This window comes from Peromyscus leucopus, chromosome 1 (genome assembly GCF_004664715.2).
Source record: "Peromyscus leucopus breed LL Stock chromosome 1, UCI_PerLeu_2.1, whole genome shotgun sequence".
Taxonomy (NCBI): domain Eukaryota; kingdom Metazoa; phylum Chordata; class Mammalia; order Rodentia; family Cricetidae; genus Peromyscus; species Peromyscus leucopus.
Genome location: NC_051063.1, coordinates 48,356,597 through 48,375,809, shown reverse-complemented (window position 1 = coordinate 48,375,809; position 19,213 = coordinate 48,356,597). Strand labels below are relative to the sequence as shown.

At 53.8% G+C, this 19,213-nt stretch overlaps 1 protein-coding gene across 1 annotated transcript in view; it reads left to right on the top strand.

The window, feature by feature from the left end:
• The window catches only part of Slit1 (slit guidance ligand 1), a 155,234-nt gene that overhangs the window by 88,685 nt on the left and 47,336 nt on the right, over positions 1-19,213 (top strand). Inside the window, exons 5-12 of the mRNA XM_028889415.1 lie at positions 12,125-12,196; positions 13,164-13,235; positions 13,640-13,711; positions 14,233-14,396; positions 15,791-15,938; positions 16,360-16,431; positions 16,879-16,950; positions 18,877-18,948. Of these exons, the coding sequence (XP_028745248.1) occupies positions 12,125-12,196; positions 13,164-13,235; positions 13,640-13,711; positions 14,233-14,396; positions 15,791-15,938; positions 16,360-16,431; positions 16,879-16,950; positions 18,877-18,948 (744 nt within the window). The remainder of the gene's footprint in view (positions 1-12,124; positions 12,197-13,163; positions 13,236-13,639; positions 13,712-14,232; positions 14,397-15,790; positions 15,939-16,359; positions 16,432-16,878; positions 16,951-18,876; positions 18,949-19,213) is intronic.

The following is a 19,213-nucleotide window of genomic DNA, read 5'->3' as shown; positions in this document are numbered from 1 at the left end:
CTGTGGCAGGCATGGCATGGCAGAGCAGATCTGCGTGGGTCTCATGGAGGCTAGAAAACAGTGAGAGGAAGAGGCGGGATCCCAGTGTGCCTTTTAAGAACCCCCTCCCCCCCAGGCCCTGCTTCTCAGTGGCATCTCAGCTGGCTGCAAAGCCTCTTGCACACAGCCCTAGGGGGCATTCAGATCCACATTACAGCGTTCTCCCCAGCTCCGTCCCTATCTCCTTCTCTAGGTTTCTTTGGCCTCTAGCAGAGGGCAGTGTCTGTACTTACTGGGCATGGATGCTGTTCCCCATGGCCACAGCCATCACTTCCTGCTGTTCCAGCTGATAACTTGGGGTTCTGGCCTGGGGCTCTGGGTTCTGTTTGGGGTTTACTTACTGGTCATGTGACAAATTTTTCTTTGGCCTCTGGCTACTCCCCGGGGTCAGCCATGAGGCTAAGTGAATATATCTCACCTGGCTTTGACTGCTTCTAAATCTAATTGAATTGTCAATCAAAAACTAACCATCTCTAGAAGGTCAGGGGCCCTCTGTGTTTAGCTTTCCCAGAGGTAACCATCATTTGCACAGCTCATGGGGACTGGACGCAGATGTCCTGGATGTCATTCATTCTGCTGGGCCTCTGAGGCAATGGCTTTGGGGTGAGATAGGGTCTCAGAGACTCTGAGAAACTAGTGACTGACTAGTAGCCGTGAATCATTCTGCTGCGTGCTTTCCCATCACAACGTGTTCACGCTAAGAGGCTGCATAAAGCAGGCTTACGTGTGGTTATGTGTCTGAAATCGGCTTTCAGCTGAAGCCCTTTACCACACGAGTCCACAGCTTACCTCTTTGTCTTTCAGACCCACAGGGGTTTAGGAGTGACAGATCCAGGGCGGCAAGAAGTCCCTAGACAGTGCTCATTCCAGATAGTGACTAACATTCTGTTCTTCCTTGGCATAGCTGTTCAGTGATTCTCGTGCCACTTTTGATAAGAATATGTCTAAAGTGTATTATGTAATTACCCAGGTTATGAAACAGAGGGTCTTGAGCACCATGTGACCTTGTGCTGATGGCTCAGTGTCAACGTTATGACGGCTTATCAACACAGTGCTGCTTGGGATTTCACCCCCTGCCTCCAAGTTCATCTGTCACTACCGACATGTGTGTGCGTCTGGAGGCTTCCCCACCCCCCTGTCCGTCACTGTGATGATTCTGGTAGCTGAGCCAGCCGAGCAGAGTGGGTTAGCTTGTGGACTCTGCAGTCGGATAGCCTGGGAAGGTCACTGAGCCTCTATTACAGTATCTGGAAAATGGACATGGTTTCAACACCCTTTAAAAAACAAACTTTAAAGCCTGAAGTGGTGGCGCACGTTTTTAATCCTAACACTCGGGAGGCAGAGGCAGGAGGATCTCTGTGAGTTCGAGGCCAGCCTGGGCTACAGAGTGAGCTTCAGGACAGCCCTGACTACACAAAGAGCTACTACTTCAAACAAACAAACAAACAACCCCACCAAATAAAATAACTAAACTTTAAGGTGCTAGGGGTAGAGCCCAGTTGTAGACTGCTCGCCTGCCATTCACAATGCCCTGGGTTGATCCACAGCACTGCATAAACCAGGCTGGCAGTACACACCTGTGATCTTGTCTCTCAGGAGGATCACAGGTTCAAGACCAACCTGAACTACATGTGACTAGTCCTTAAAAAATACCTTCAACCATCACTATAATACATCTGTTTTTCTAGTGTTCAGGAAGTCCAAGCCAAGGGTCATTTGGAGGCAGCTTAAGACACTCATGGAGAGAGACTGTCCTAGAACACAAACGAACCAACCAAACAAACAAAAAACAAAATAAATGAATTTTTAACAACCATCACTGCGTGTTAGGCTGTGTGTTTATCTCAATATCAAAATACTTGCTTTGTATGCTTAAGGATTTGATTTCCAAACCACAAAAGCAACCAGCATGCATGAGGTCCTAGGTCCAGTGGGGGAATGAAACCAGTCTTTAGTTTGTAAGAGTTTCAGGTTCTTAGCAAAATTGGGAGGGAAGGAGAGGCTTCCCACAGCCTCTCTCCCCACTCGCTTCACTATCCTACATCCATGAGAGGGCTGCTTTTGGAAGACGTTTCAAGGATTAAAGAGGGTGTGTCTATAAAATGCACGAAACACGTGGCACAGTTCCAGACATGTAATAGATGTCACAGTGACGAACTTAATCACCAGCAGCACTGACAGCAGCGACGACGTTGGTGACCGTGAGCAAGGCCCTCCGTGTTTGGCCATCTCAGCACCTCATTGTATTGGCTGCATCTGGACAATGGGGAAGATCTAACCTCTGTGGAGGAGGCCCAGGTGCTAGCTGCACCCCACTTAGAAGCACAGTGCTGTGGATCGTGCTCAGCACGTGCCTGTCCTGAGACTCGGAGCCACAGTGTGCTCTCTGGACCTCTTGTGTATGTTTTGAGCTGGAATCTCTGTGGGTTTGAAAAAAGAAAAGGAGCTAATTAAACTGGCTCTGGACTAGACAGGGAAGGTTGGGGTGGCTGAAATCCAAGGTGTGTCGTTAATGCCGAGCAGAGGCAGCAGGGCCCGGGAGATTCAGCACTAGGGACAGCTCCCTGCTCAGCGGATTTCAGGCTGCGCTTTGGAGGGTCTAGGCACTTATTTGCTCCTGTGGCAGGATGGTTGTGTGCTGGAGATGACTAGGTGTCTTCTTTTCATGAGGGTCCCCTTGCGTGTTGTGTTGAGGGGACCAGGGTTACAACTGCAGACCCCACTTTCTGCCCAAGATGCTTCTGAAGTCAAGGCTCTAATAGGGACTCTGCTCTTCTACAGGAAGACATGGCTTTTAGTAACAACAGTAATAATAATACCGAGGGTAGGCAGGATGAGAGGAACATAAACACTTTAGGGCTCAGTGATGCTTGCTGGCCTCTCTAGTAGGCTACTCCTTCTACGACATCTGTCCTGACACTGGTTGCCTTGCCACACTGGCCAGAGTCCCAGCTTCTTCCCGAAGAAGCCCAGACTGGCAGCTGCTGCGGCTTGGCCACTTGCCTGTATGGACTCCTCCCCTAGCACAGCCTAGGTTCTGCTTGCCGGGCCCTGTTGCTCCTTCCCTTGGCTTCTGTTCTTGATAAAGTGCATTAACACTTGCTTCCGTCCCAGTGCCGTCCAAAGAATCTTCCCTCTAAGTCCAGATGGGCTGGGCAGAGGAAGAGGCAGCAGGGAGGGGTCTCTATGCTGGGCAGTGCATGCATTCCTCAATTCTCCAACCCCACATCCAAACACTGAGCAGTGTGTGAGATGGGTGGGTCGACCATCTGCAGAATGGTTTCTGTGCCCCAGTGCCAGGCTGGGAGTGTGTGCATAATTGCCCCGTAAAAGCATCGCTGTGTCAGAAACAGAACAATCTACCAAATGTCGTTTTGCTAAAAGCCAATTTGCTGAAGGCAATTCGTGGAATGGCCGATTTGTCCAAAGATCGATTCATCAAACTGACTGGCTTCTTTAACTCTCTGGTGGGAGTCTCCTGGCTTTTTTTTCTTTAAATCACAGTATTAAAGACCTACTCTATTTGTCTCCGCCCCAGCTCCTGGTGTTTGGACTGAGGTGAACCTGACCCCAGCTTCCCACTGCAGCTGCAGGGAGCCAGGGAGGCAGTAAGGAGTCCTTAGGCCACTTGACAAGGGAAACAGCTCCGCTGAAGCCAGAGTCTTAAAGACAACAAAGAAAGGGGTTGGTCCCTTGGCTGGCTGACCTGTGGAGAGGTGATCCAGAAGGGGTGACCTGTATCCTCCAACCTCCTTTGAGGATACTGGTGAGGGCCTTGCTTAGACTGTGGGGGTGGGGTGGGGTGCTAAGCTCAGTCTCAGAGCCAACTGATGCTTGGCCTCACGCAGGCTACTTACTATGAGAAGCCATGCAGAGCAGGTGGTTCCCCCACCTTTTTTGAGACACGGTCTTACTTTGTAGCCTTGACTGTCCTAGATCTTACTATATAGACCGGGCTAGCCTCTAACTCACAGAGATCCACCTGCCTCTACCTCCCAAGTATTGGGGTCAAAGGCGTGTGCTCCAGTGCCTGGCCTGTGCCCCCTCTTTGATAGTTTTACCCTTTCTTCATTTTTCAACTTTTCCCTCCGATGGCTGTTGTCTTGTTGTATAACAGAACCTGGAGCTACTTTCACTCCTTCCTGAAGCATGGTGAGGGAGGCTCTCGGACCTCTGCCAGCTGCTCCCACCCTCCCTTCCTTGTCCTCGCTTTTCTGAGGTCTGTGTCCTCCAGTGCCATGTTCCTGGCCTCCTGTGTGACCTGGAGTCACATCCCTGGAGCCCAGCACAGTGCCTGTTCTTCAGGGAGCTGTGGAACCTGACCGTGGAGTTTGAGAGTAGAGACCCTGCGAAATGCAGTGTCTTCACCCGCAGAGTTCAGTGCTACTGCCTGTGGTGCCCACTTCCTAATTCAGCCTTTGTCTGGGTGGACAATTGTCCAAGTCCCTTGTGGCTTTTGGTCATGAACTGTTCCTGCAGTCGACAGTTTTCCTCCAGCCGGAGACTGTCCCCAATCCCTACAATGCGCCACCTTGAAAGCCTTCTCTGTAACTGGTCTCCAGGTGATGGAGGAGGGTGGCACCGGCCCTGTTGAAAGTCTACAAGCAGCAGACCCCCAGTCAGCATTTTCACTACTGCTTTAAAAACCTTGTATCGAAGTGTAAGGTGCACAAAGAGAAGAATCCCAGCAGTGGACATCTTGGTGAATTGCCACAAAGCAAACACTCCAGTCAGCAGACTCGGGGAGATGAAACACTAGAGTACCCAGCAGCCCCTTGTACCTCCCTCTAGTTACTCATTTACATTGCCCAAGGCTAGCCATGATCCTGGCTCCCAGCAGCAAGGACCAGCCTTGCCTCCTCTGTCGTGATATAAGTAGCACATGTGGTATTCAGTGCCCCACCCCAATCCGGTAGGAGAGTCATGTGGTTAACCCTGCTGTCCACAGAAGCAGAGTCCACAGTAACTTACCTGCAGTCCCCTGCTGGCCGTGGTGGTGGAGCTGAAGCCAGTGTTGTCCGGCTAGACCTGGTGTGCCTTCTCTGCATACTGCTTCGTTTTCATGTATGGTCTCTGTTACCCTCACCCTGTGGGCTTGGGGCGCCTGTTGAGGTATTTGGGACAGGGTTTGCCTCCTTCAGTCATATGCTTGCCCAGAATTGAGCAGAGCACTGGGGACATCCTAGGCACTCCCCTGTGAGGAGGGCACTCTTGATAGAAAGGACGGCCTTTCACATCCTGGTGAACGGGTAGCCTCGCCCTGCTCTGGTAGAGATGCCTTGCCTCTTGTCATCCACTCTCACCACCTGGCTCTGCGTCTGGGCCGTATGGTTGGGACCCAAGCTTGCCACCTTTTGATCAACAGAATAAAAGGGCGGAACAGTTCAGTGTCCTGGGTGTCCTTCAGTTGAGTGGGACTCTAACGTCAGAGCCCCCTTGCCTTGGAGGCAAGTCAGCTCATGAAAGAGGGCTTCTTTGTGGGGGAGCTCCTCTGGGATATTAGTTTTGTGGGTCATTGTTCACAGCTGCCTAGCAAACAAGACAGTCAAGTCAATATCACGGGGTGGTTTATGGTGTAGCTAGCCAGACTACTTAGTGCCTTTGTTTGGTGAGTGTTTTTTTTCAGTCTTAATGGTGGTGGAGGTGGTGGTGGTGGTGGTGGTGGTGGTGGTGGTGGTGTGGTGTGGTGTGTGGTGATGGTGATGGTGTGTGGTGTGGTGGTGGTGGTGGTGGTGGAGGTGGTGGTGATGGTGATGGTGGTGGTGGGGGGGGGGGGGGGGGGGGGGGGGGGGGGGGGGGGGGGGGGGGGGGGGGGGGGGGGGGGGGGGGGGGGGGGGGGGGGGGGGGGGGGGGGGGGGGGGGGGGGGGGGTGGGGGGGGGGGGGGGGGGGGGGGGGGGGGGGGGGGGTGGTGGGGGGGGGGGTGGTGGTGGGTGGTGGTGGGGTGGTGGTGGTGGTGGTGGTGGTGTGGTGGTGTGGTGGTGGTGGTGGTGGTGGTGGTGGTGGTGGTGGTGGTGTGTGAAAGCTGCACATGAAGCTGGTGGCAGAGAGGGAGGTTTCTGCTGATGCCAATGCCTGTGTCTATTGGGCACTCAGAAACAGGGGAACAGGAAGAAAGACTCAAACCTGCCACTCTGTGGTGGCGATGTCCTAACTATCCCAGGAGCCTGGCATCAGGAATCGCCTGTGACAACATGCACTGTCCTATAGGGTGGGGCTCTTCCCCACTGTGAGAACAGGGCCCAATCCCTCGGTGAGCGGAGTGGGCAGCCTGCTCCTCCTGACACCCTCCGGTGGGTTTGTGCTAAGCAGAGGTAAAGTGTCTCCCCTGACCCCCACCCCAGCTGCCATGCAGAAAGAGCCTGCAGAGTAAACAAAGTAGCTGCTGCCCCTACCTCCAGTTCCGCTCTGGCCTGCAGCCTGTGCCAGGGAGAGAGGCCAGTAGCTGCTTTCCTTTCCCCTCAGTAAAGCATAGGTGTCAGACCCCTGCTGCTTTGAAGTGATGTCTGGCTACGGAGGCTGCGGTGTGCTTTGCTTCAGCACTGCCTGGGGACATCAAAGCCTTTAATACTTCTCTCTGCCAGGCGTAGTCCTCCAACTCGAATGTGCTCTAGTTTGCTGTGGACCTTGCTAAGTGCAGAAAATCTGCCCGGCCGGCAGAAGAAAGGCGCCGGCCCAGGTACCCGGGCTGGCCTGTTGAGCGCATTGCCCTGAGTTCCTGGTAGTTGGCGCCCTCCATGTAACAGTATGATGTGTGTGCAGGACACCAGCCACCTGTGGCACGCTGAGGAAGCCATAGACACTGGCAACTTCCTGGGTTGGAGTCCAGCTCCAAACTGGTAGGAAGCCACCTGGAGCTCCTGGCGATTACCAAGCCCCAGGCTCTGTGTTCTGTAGCTGGAGTTTTCTCCAGTAGCGCTTAGACCCAAATAAACACACAGAGACTTATATTACTTACAAACTGTATGGCCATGGCAGGCTTCTTGCTAGCTAGATCTTACATCTTAAATTAACCCATTTCTATGAATCTATTAATCAATCTATAAATTGCCATGTGGCTTGTGGCTTACCGGTACCTTACACCTTACTTCTCATGGTTGGTGCGACGGCTGGCAGCGTCTCCTGACTCAGCCTTCTACTTCCCAGAATTCTCCTCTCTCCTTATCCTGCCTATACTATACTTCCTGCCTGGCTACTGGCCAATCGGCGTTTTATTTATCAATCAGTCAGAGCAGCACATTCACTGCATACAGAAGGACATCCCCAGCAGTGTTCTTATCACAGAGCCCCCAAACAATGACCTAACAGCAGCTTTGACTGAGCTCTCCCATTCCTCAGCTCCAACCATGACAACTGCTTGTGCTTTCTGAAGAAGTCAGGCCACCCCTTACATGCTCCTGGAGCCAAAGACTTGAACAAGGTGCTCAGTGCACACCTGACTGACTTTGCTGTGTTCTGGGCCCAGATCTACAGCTGTCTGCTGACAAGGAAGCCATGGATAAGGTGCCCTGGAACACTGGGTTGTGCAGAACCTCCCTATGGCTTGAAGAGCCACTAAATAAAGAGCTTTGCAGTGGGGCAGCAGATCCATGTCAGAGCCCGGAGCCCAGGCTGGCCTTGGCTGGTGCCCAATGCCCTGCCCTAACTGGGCCCCACTAATCCCCTCAGAGGCGGTGTGCCTGCTGAGACCAGTTAGAGGTTAGAACCTAAAGGGGATTAGCAGGGAGAACATGGGGTCCTGACCTTGGCTCCCCTGCTTGTCGGAGTGTGGAAGGGGGCTAGAGCAGGCACTTGGGCGAGTGTCTAAGTCAGGGAGCGGCAGGAGTGGTTGAGTGCCCATACCCAGTGGGCATGGCAGGGGGTAGAAACTTGCCTTCAGAGCCTTGGCCCTTGGGAATAGGATACAGGCTAGACTGGGGATCTCTGCCTACAGGACCCTTACCATACTCCTTAGAACAGACTTCCTTCTCAGGAGGCTCCCAGGATAGACCCTTACCTTCCTCAGTGGCTGTCCTGATGCCTTGCTGGAAGCACAGTGTTCCATCAGGATGTGGGAAGGGAGGCACAAGGCCAAGATGACATCATCCACAATGCCAGCTTCTTGTGTGGCGCTGCTCTGCCTTAGCATGACAGAGTGGGCACAAGAAACCCCAAAGCACTGGCGGGGCACTGGAGGTTCCAGCAGTGCAGAGACTCCTGTCTGACCCGTCTTTCCCTCCCTGGGGCTGCATCCTGTCCCAGTCCCTTGCTCTGGCCAGGATATGAGAGCGTCAGCATGAGAGAGTCACTGAGTATCCTCATCAGCTGAGTTCAGTTAAGGTTATGGAGGCTTTGCAATGCACCAGCCCCGGGATATGCTGCCTTTGGAAGATTATGGGGAGACGGGTGGTAATTAAACATCCATATGTCAATCCAATACACTTGTATTTGCTGAAAAAGGAAACCGGTGTGTGTGTGTGTGTGTGTGTGTGTGTGTGTGTGTGTGTGTGTGTGTGTGTGAAGGAGAGGGAACAGTTGGAAGCTAGGGAAATGGAAAGATAAAGGGTTTTCTAGGTGCAGGGCTGCCCAATACCTCATAATGCAGGTGGCCCAGTCAGGGCTAGCTGAACCCTTCCACCATGGCGTCCAGCTGTGGGTGTTCTCCACCATGGCGTCCAGCTGTGGGTGTTCTCCACCATGGCGTCCAGCTGTGGGTGTTCTCCACCATACCTTGGCTTCCACATCCTTATCAGTAACCTCTTCCTGACCTCCAAACAGGCTCTGCTGTCCACCTCCCAGCCAGTGGTGAGGGTCCTGGCCCTGTGCTTGTGAAGCCTGAGTTCTCGGCTCTCTCTGAGCACACATGTGGTCTCTGCTGGTTGAGATTTCCACATTACCAGGACGAGGCCATGCTCTGCTCTCCCCAGGCACCCCTTATTTCCCAGACACATGTCTGGCCATTCTTCTCATTTTGAGGGTCCTGTGACCATCATGGAGGAGGGTTGGGGAACTTGAGTTTGAGGATGACAGAAAGCTGAGGGCTGGGGCAAAGTTCGGGCTGGGCTGTGGGGATTTCCACACGGGCCATGTGCAAGTGGAGACGAGCAGCTTTATCTGGGGGTGGGAGGGTGGTAGTGATGACAAAGACAAGAAACGTGCCCCCAGGCAAGTCAAGTGCAGCAAAAAGTGAGACCTGCCTGGCTTTGAACGCTTGCCGCTGTATATCAAATCCAGGAAAGGCCTCTGGCGCACCCTAGTGGCCACTCGGGAAACAATTGTGAGGCCTTGGGGAAAGAAGGGACAAAAGCCTGGTTTTCTGAATACTGACAAATGGAAATGAAGTTTAAAGGTTAGTGCACTCACGGATTTCCACCGGGTCCTGCATAACAGACAATGTCCATCCTATAAAGCCCTCTGGGCTCTAGGGTCCCACGGCTGGTGCTGGCGGAAGCAGCTGAACCCCTACGTTTTCCCGTTCTCCCCCTTACTGTCAGCTTCCTGCACTTTCTTCACTTGATCTTAGCCAAAAGGCCGAGAAGCGATCCCCTGCACTTTCTTGAGGCTGCCAAGGCTTGCCTGTTCCCGCTGGCCTTCACGCCACCTCTCTGGATTTATAAACTGTTCCACTGGTCATTTAAATAGGAGAGAGGCTTCCTGCTGTGGACTGACTGGCCAGGACTGGCTTGGCTTCTCAAGTGGGTTACCTCCGCATCCACCCCAAAGCTCTCGGTGTCCCACTCTACCTGCTCTGTACTCTGGGAGCTTTGGTCCCAGGCAGTGTCCACAAGCTTGGACCGTCATCCTCTCCGGCCCATGTTAGCAGGCTCTCTCTTGACCCGTTGTTCCAGGCTATGCCAGGCCTGTCACCTGCTCCTTGCCTTCATTCCTTGATTAGTTCCTGGTATGAGTGCTTGCAGAACTGATTTCCTGAGACACACTTTGACACAATGCTGTGATAAGAAACACTCAAAACCCATTTATTGTAAGGACCCAGTGTTACTGCCAAGGCCATGCTGCCATTTTTCATGAAGACTCCTGGGAGAATTCTTGTCTCGGCTGAGTGCCCAAACAGCTGTACTCCTGACGTTCGGATCCATTTAGACTATACATCGATCATGTGTACTGCTGATTCCCCTCCACTGGCTCTTGGGAAGCACTGGGCCCCTACTCTGCCCTGGTTGGTAAGCCTGTGAATCAATGGCATACTCAGAGGACCCGCCATTGATTTCTCTTCTCTTTGCTGAATCCTCCTGCCTGCTCCCTGCTGGGTTGTAAATCTCTGTAAGCTACTGTGAAGTCTGCATGAACAGGCCTGGGCTCAACTGATCAGCTAATCAATACGGATAGCAAACCTCCTTGCAGGTCTGAGGGGGGATTGAGTGGATAATGCATGGGAGAGACAGCCCCAGATTCTCTCTCAGGCTCTGCCTGGGGGTGAGCTGTCTGATGTGCTGTGCTGAGGGACTTCCTGGAGTCGCTGCTCCCCGATGGACCCCCACATTCCCTGTCTTTATCTTTTCTACACAACAGGCCTTCTTGCCTCCCTGCTCCCCTGTGGGTTGAAGATTGCTAGCAGTTCTTCTTTATCTTCTCCCCACCTCCCAAATGCCTCTGGTAGTGGTGGTGGTCCCTCACTTCAGGGATGTAAAGGGCCCCAAAGAGCCAAGCCTTCACCGATCATGTGTCTGAGTCTATTCATACTACTGTAATGAAATACCACAGGGTGGGTGGCTTATAAGCAACAGAAATTTATTTCTCATGGTTTTCGGTGGCAAGGCTCAAAACTTTCCCACTCACAGAAATCAGACATCTTGTGTCCTCTTACAGGGATGGGGCAGACAACTGTTTAAGGCACTTTGGTTCTTAACAATTTTTACATTGCATTAATTTATTGACTGTGTGTGGGGGGGATTGAGGGAGGGTGCATGTGCCATGGAACACAATCTGGAGGTCAGAAGGTAACAGGCAGGAGTCAGTTCTCTCTACACCCATGTGAGTCTGGACGAGCAGGTTCCTTAGGTGCTTTTCACCTTCACACCAGCCCCCTGAGGCTTCTTTCTGTGAGGCGTCTGTCCTGTTCCGAAGTGCTGGGCCCTGGCAGAGTCCTCTCCCGCGGGCTCCACCTCCTAGCACCACCATCTCTGTGACTAGACTCCAACACAGGAATGGGTAGAGGTATACAACACTCAGGCCACAGCGTGTGTCTCTGAGCCCTCACATGTGGGGGACCCCATTGGTGGGGTGCTTAGAGAGCATTTGGTCCAGTCCATGCATTTCACACAGAAGAAGAGGAGAAACAGTGTAATGGAGTGTCTAACACTATGTGGGTGCAGGAACATCTAGCGTTGGCATGTCCTATCCCTCCCTCCTTTCCACAAGGCTCTTAGGGGTCCTCACTTCCTGCAGACATTCCTCTTGAGCATCCTTCAATTGCCTGCTGATGGCTGTATCATTGGTTGACCCCCAAACAAACAAACAAACAAGACAAAAAGGAGAGCTGGTGATCTGAGTCCTGTAGTAGTTGGGGGATGGGGTCAAGCCTGGGGGTTCTCCTGCAGTTGCTGGGGTCAGGGATGAGGGCAGGGAGCCAACTAGAGCTGCATGGTGCCCTGGGCTGTGGTCTGGTCCCCAGGGGGTCCAGGCTTCCCTGTGCTCTGCTGTCTGCAATCCCCCAGGGTAGATGCGGAATTAGACCCAGCCTAGGTCATGACTGGGTGGGTCACTTGGATCCGTCTCCTCCAGCAGTCACAGCTCCCTCGTCAGCAAAACAGAGAGGAAGCCAAGAACAACTGAGGGCCGTGGAGAGCTTCCTCCTATGCGGCTGGGGTTCAGGCAGTCATGGGGGGTCTGCTAGAGCTGATCACAGCTACTGGGAGTTTCTCTCTAGCCATCCTCTGCCCAGAGGGGAGGTGGCTGGGGCAGAGTGTCTGTCTGTCAGGACAGAAAGAAAGCTCTTCTCTGACTCCACGGTTTGTTCATTTAGTCACAGTTTACAGAGCCGCAGGAGCCCATCCAGAAGCTGGAACGTGGTCACCAGGAGGCCACTGGCCTCACTTCTCACCATGGCTTCCCTGACTGGTAACTTCTCTCTTTCTGTTTGTTCCCCAGGGACCTGAGTGAGAATGTCCTCCAGGCTGTGCCCAGGAAGGCTTTCCGGGGAGCCACAGACCTCAAAAATCTGTGAGTAGGGGCCTGGGATGGCCATCCCAGCAATATCCTCGTCTGTACCCCGTGTTCTAAGCCACCTTAGAGGGGATTGGCAGTGCCATCCCTCGCTTGTGATTCTGTGTGACAGCCAAGTGTGTGCTCAGGAGGCATGCTCTGGGCACTGGGTTGAGGAGCGTATGAACCATGGGGTGCCAGGACATGTTCCCAGCCTCTGGTTCCCAGTGCCCTCTGACTCTTTGGGTTAAGAGCTGGGTTTAGTCTCCTTCGGTTACAGGGCATAAGCTGCTGGAAGTCAGTCAGAGTCACTGAACCTCCATATATTGTTCAGGAAAACAATGTGCCCTCCACAAGCTTATTCTGAGGTTGAAATGAGATGTGGAAATGCATGCACTCTGTGGAGCACTATTTAAATGCAATGGTTTATTAGTATTCAAATTTATTCCGGTCCAGGCTTACCACCTCCTGAGGTCTGGCTACAAACAGAAATGGCAAATGCCTGGCATGCCTGTCACACACACCCCTCCCATGCCTGTAGCAGACATTGGTAATCGATCACCACATTCTTTCCCACTGAACTCAGATCACAGCTTCCGTTCGCTCTGAAAGCGGCACTCCAGGTAGCCAGCGCTAGCTGATCTCACTTGGCATTCAGCAGAGTCCTGGCTGCCAGGCCCTGCTGCTACTTCTCCTGGGTGACTTTCATTTGTCAGCCGCCAACACACTCTAGGTGGTCTCCAGAATGTGAGGGAAGGATGCCTGCTTCCCAAGGGCATGCGGGGCTGGGTAGAGCAGTGTAATGGGACTTTTATTTCAATTTATTGTTTTAACTGAAAATAAGAAGTCAGCTTTTAGTAATCGCTCTACTTTGGACTGACACACGCATAACTAATGATGGATGCTACGACTCTCCTCTTTTAAAATGTTTAGCCCCCTGTTCTGGGCAATCTTCCCCTCCTTATAGTTCGCCTCTGCTTTACAGACAGCTGGACAAGAACCAGATCAGCTGTATCGAGGAAGGGGCCTTCCGTGCCCTGCGGGGACTAGAGGTTCTGTAAGTAACCCAGGGCAGGCCGTGGCTGGGGAGCCGACGCAGGGGGTCAGGGTCACACCTTAGCTGCGGTGTCCAAAGTCCCCCCAGACAGGGGTGTTTGTCCTTTCCCACTGTGGAGGCTGAGAAGCGGCTCTTCCCCGCTCTGTGTATAAGCTGCCCTTTCTTCTGTGAACCTTTTCAGTTCTGTCCCCTGTCCTCCCAGACTTAGAGTCCGTGGTGTGGCAAGGGTGCAGTCACCTGCCTAGCTCTGGACTGTCCCCTCCACCTTCACACCCAGAGCAGGGCTGCTCCCGCTCTGGGTAAAAGGTCACACCTTCCCTGAGGGCCTCTATGTGAGCAGATGGGTCCTGTCTCCTGTAAGTCCTTGCTGGGCAGGTGCTAAATGGTCTGTCTGTCCTTTTTAGGACACTGAACAACAACAACATCACCACCATCCCCGTGTCCAGCTTCAACCACATGCCTAAGCTTCGGACCTTGTGAGTCACCTGGGCAGTGGGAAGAGGGTGTGGGTGTGGGTGGGACTGCCCTCCACAGCCCAGGGGCCAGCCTGGGGTCGGCACTTGAAAGGCACCCAATACCTCCTGTGCTTGGTTTTTCCTTAGACAACAAATGTCTTGGTTTTGTCCTTGAAGATGAGGTGGGTGATCTGGGCCAGGGACCATGTGAGCTCTGAGAGATGAAGCCAGGCCATAGAGCAGGCGGGGAGAGAAGGGAGCCAGGAAGAGTTCTTTGCAGCAGGAAGCAGTCCTAGGTTGGGCCCGAGTGAAGGACCCAAGGCCTCCTGCCCGGGGAAGGGAGGAGGCGGCGGAACGATCTGGTGGAGTTCTGTCTCTGGGAGCTGCTGTCCTCCTGCCCGGGGAAGGGAGGAGGCGGCTGCGGAAGGATCTGGAGGAGTTCTGTCTCTGGGAGCTGCTGTCCTCCTGCCCGGGGAAGGGAGGAGGCGGCTGCGGACCGATCTGGTGGAGTTCTGTTGCTGTGAGCTGCTGTCCTCCTGCAGCCGACTGCACTCCAACCACCTGTTCTGTGACTGTCACCTGGCCTGGCTCTCGCAGTGGCTGAGGCAGAGGCCCACCATCGGGCTCTTCACCCAGTGCTCCGGGCCCGCCAGCCTTCGGGGCCTCAACGTGGCAGAGGTGCAGAAGAGCGAGTTCAGCTGCTCAGGTGGGTGCCGTGCGCGTGGGTGCGTGCGGGGGGGGGGGGGGGGGGGGGGGGGGTGCGCGTGGGTGCTGTGCGCGTGGGTGCCGTGCGCGTGGGTGCCATGCGCGTGGCCTTCACCTGCTTCCACCACCTGCCCCACGGCTGCTTCCTTCTGCCCCATCCCTTGCTTGTGATGAGCACCTGCAACCACTCATCACATCTCCACCTCCTGCCCTCTGTCACCTCCTCTCTCTGCCCATCAGCTCTGGTCCGTGTCGCCGCCGGTCTTTCCCCCTCCCTCCGCTCTCACCCATCTCTTTTGGTCTGTATGTTTTCTTTCCTGACTCCTCTCCTTCCCTCACTTACCCTTAAGCCTCTGTCCCTCTACTCCGCCCGCTTCTCTCCCAGTCCCCATACCTTCTCCTTTTCCTTATGCGGTCACCTCTCTTTCCTCACCTCCCTCCTTCCCCCTCAGTTCCCCCTCTCTCTCCTGTGGCTTCACCACAGCCACGTTAATAGATCGCTCTCCTTGGCTCCCAGTGAGGGAATACCAACCAGGACTCTGCTGCTTCCTGGCCTCTATGCATTTGTTGTTGCACATAAAAACATGCTCGAGGGTAGATTTACTAATGATGTTTTCATAGTAAAGTGGAATACTACTCAGCAATTAAAAGGGCTTAATAAGTACTTAAGTACTCAACAAAGTGACTCTCAGGGGTTTTATAAACGGAAGAGACCCTCCCTTGTGATTGCACTTAAGTGACATTCACAAACAAGAGCCACAGATCTTTGGTGCTGCATCTCAGAAGAGCAATAGCTTTAAGGAAGGGAGGGGCCAGAGGGAACTTCTTGGGGATAGAAATGCACCCTGTCTGGGTACTGTTTCAACCAGCTGTGCATTTAAAATGGCAAGCCTCATGTAAGTTATACCACAGTATTTAAAAGTGCGAACTCTGAAATCACACAGTGGGCTTGACCCCGGCTCTGACATGTAGTCATTGAGTGTTGTGGGCACAGGCGATGATAAAATGTTCCTCCCCGGGTGCTGCAGGAGGGTTCATGTGTGACTGCATGGACTGTACTAAATATGGTGTGGGCACAGAGCCACTCAGTGATCCCAGCTCCTGTGGATATGGGGGTCCTGGCTCAGGATGCTGAGAGGTTTGGAGTTTCAGAATTCTAGCATAGAATTTGCTAGCATGGGAATCACCATTGAGAGCAATCCGCTCTGTTCAGCCTGAGTTCAGAGGGTGCCAGGTGCCCCCGAGCACATTAGTGTGTACTCTTATTCTTGCACCCTTGCGGAGCTCCTGAGACCGAGCCCCCTCTACAGGCTGTCCCTGTCCTCGCCCAGCTGCAGATCTGGAGAGGCGACAGCTGTGTACGATTCTCTGACATCACACCCACTGTCTCTGCAGGTCAGGGGGAGGCCACGCGAGTACCCACCTGCACCCTCTCTTCCGGCTCCTGCCCAGCCATGTGCACCTGCAGCAGTGGCATTGTGGATTGCCGTGGCAAAGGCCTCACTGCCATCCCTGCTAACCTGCCCGAGACCATGACGGAGATGTGAGTGCAGGGCTCTAGGATGCAGCTTCTGCTGTTCGGTCAAGTTCTGTCCACCAGTGAAGAGCAGGGGCAGGTGCCACTCTGGGCTTCCCCGGGTTATTCAATGGCAAATGGAGAAAATTGTCTCTTGACTCAGCTGCGCACTCTGTACAAGGCTGGGAAGTGCCCAAACACTGGGAGAGGGTATCCCTTTAAGGTCCACACCCAGCCCAGTTGGATGGGGCTGCCAGTGTGGGCTTCTTAGTATAGCATCACCTTGGGGCCCATTCAGCCACAGAAGGCCAGGATTCTGGGGCTCAAATCACAGTTGATACCCATCTACTTGCCAGATTTTGGCCCCACAGGTGAAGGGGCTGCAGGGGCCAACAGTTGGTTACTAAGGATGACCCTCAGCCTTCTCACGCCTACCCTCTCCCTGCAGCCGCCTGGAGCTGAATGGTATCAAATCCATCCCGCCAGGAGCCTTCTCTCCCTACAGAAAGCTGCGCCGGATGTGAGTGAAGCCTTTCCCAGCAATCTCCAGCAGGCAGGAGGAAGAGTCTGGGCCAGTCCTGTTTTACAGCCTAGGGACAGACCTTGACTCAGCCACGCCCACCCCAGCCCCTTCCTGCATCAGGGCTATGTGTGGGATGTGGGGTGGCAGGGTGGCTGTGAGACCTGGATGGGGGCACTGAGTCCAAGTCTGGCTCATGCCTGCAGCTGCTTGTCACCTTATTATTCCAGCCAGAAGCCATTAGGGTAGTGAGAAGGCCACTGGGACCAGACAGAATGTCTTTTCCTAAGCGGGAGGGACAGAAAAAGAGCAGCCTGTGGGTGTTTGCCTGGGTGGGAGCTGCCCCTTCTATTTGCAAAGAAGCCCTGTGCCCCGTGTGGTTGGGAGGTGCAAGAGACCAGGCCTGCGGCCTCAGGATGCAGCCACCTTCTTCCTGCTCCCTTTCAGAGACCTGAGCAACAACCAGATTGCTGAGATCGCGCCCGATGCCTTCCAGGGCCTCCGCTCCTTGAATTCCCTGTGAGTAGAGCACCGAGGTCTTCTGGGCCTTGCAGCTGGCCAAGCTCCTCGTGGCTCAGAGTCCTCCGATGCTCTTGGTCACAGGGCAGCACTAACACATGACTGCATGGCCTAGCCGCCCGGCCAGCAGAATGGATGGACATCTCACTGCCAGGGAAGAAAGGAGACAGTCAGCTTGATGCTTCTATGCGTGCCTTCTTTTGGAGTAGAGTCCAGGATGATAAGGCCAACTGTGCACAGTGCCCATGAAGCTGTGCAGTGCACAGCCCACACAGCTGTGCCAATCACAGCCCACACAGCTGTGCCAATCACAGCCCACACAGCTATTCAGTATACAGCCTATCCAGCTGTTCAGTGCACAGCCCATACAGCTATTCAGTACACAGCCCATCCAGCTGTGCAGTACACAGCCTACACAGCTGTGCTGATCACAGCCCATACAGCTGTTCAGTACACAGCCCACACAGCTGTGCAGTGCACAGCCCATACAGCTGTTCAGTATACAGCCCACACAACTGTGCAGTGCACAGCCCATACAGCTATTCAATACACAGCCCATCCAGCTGTGCAGTGCACAGCCCACACAGCTGTGCTGATCACAGCCCATACATCTATTCAGTATACAGCCCACACAACTGTGCAGTGCACAGCCCATACAGCTGTTCAGTACACAGCCCACACATCTGTGCTGATCACAGCCCATATAGCTATTCAGTACACAGCCCACACAGCTGTGCTGATCACAGCCCACACAGTTGTATGTGACAGCCTGAACATGAGTCTAATCATGGCTGAGATGATCAGACTGTGTGTGGCCTGGCCTGCAGAGGTTTTTTTTGTTGTTGTTGTTGGTTGGTTGGTTGGTTGGTTTCCTCTGAGACATGAATATAGTTACCTTACATTGGACCAATACAGTTTAGAGGTGATAATAAGCCTTTTCAGTGGAGTCCTGTCACTCCTGGGGTCAAAGCCACTCCCCTGCTCCATAAGAAATTGTATGCTGGGATCAAACACAGGAGCCCTGTTGTCTGTGTCTGCCGTAGCCGGCCCTGGCCTTGTCTTTCTGCCCAGTTCCTCCCTCTACTCCATCTTCGCCCTGCAGCTCCCAGCAGAGCCCAGAGGCAGACATCTGACCAAGTCCCGAGTCTGGGTGTCGCTCTCCCCCATTCCAGTCACCTTCTCTGTGCCCTGCGTGGTCCTCACCACGGGGCCTTTACCCCTGCCATGCCCTCCTCTGGGAAGAATCTCCAAGCTATATTTGAGGAGACAACGTGCAGGCTTTTCACTCTGACTGATCACCACCCTGGGAACAAAATGCGCGCTCCCCGTCCCTCCAGCCCCTGCAGTGTATCTATCCCTGTCTGCCTGAGTACTGTCCTGTCTGCGTGTTTCTTTTTTAAACGCTGTGCTCCCCGCTCCCTCTGTTATACATAGGTTCATTCATGCTCAGTGTGGAAAACTTTGCAAATATCAACGTGTAAAAATACACCCCTGCAATCCCACCACCTACCACACGTGCTGTCTGCCGGGCTATTTTTTCCCTGCGTCTCTCTGAAAATATGTTCATCCTTTCTGCCCGGAGACCGTCTCTCCTTTGGATCTGAGACTGAATGACTTTTTTGGTGAGGTCCCTTGGAAGGGCACTTCTGCAGACTTCTCTGGAAGGGGGTGGGAGTGGGCAGAGGGGTGAACACAGCAACAGCATTACATCCCAGCTGCTGTAATCTGTCTCTAGTGGGGCGGGTGTCTTCCTGCCTCCTGGAGACAGACCTCTTGAAGACTCATTACTGCTACCTGCTGGCAAGCTGCTACAGTAAGCATCCTGGTGGAGAGGCTGCCTGCGAAAGGCCCGTGGGCCTGCAGAGCCCTGCTGAGGCTTGGCAAAGCTGCTCTCTGACCCACCCTCTCTCTGCTGCTTTTCTCCAGGGTCCTCTATGGCAACAAGATCACAGACCTGCCCCGCGGTGTGTTTGGAGGCCTGTACACCCTCCAGCTGCTGTAAGGAATGGTTCTGGGATGTCCTTGGGTACACATCCCTCTGGCTTCCCAGAGGCACAAACCCCAGCTCTCTGCTCTCTGAGATAGGTTGCAGATGATGTCTGGTGATAGTCTTAGCTTTGGGCTTGGTAGGAGCTACGGGTCTCTTAATATCGCCCAAACATTGGACCTTACAGTGCCTGAGGGTGCCAGGTCAGGTTCTGAGATGGGAAGTGAACGGCTCTTCAGGGAACATCCAAGAGAATTTGTCTCTGGGTTTTGACTA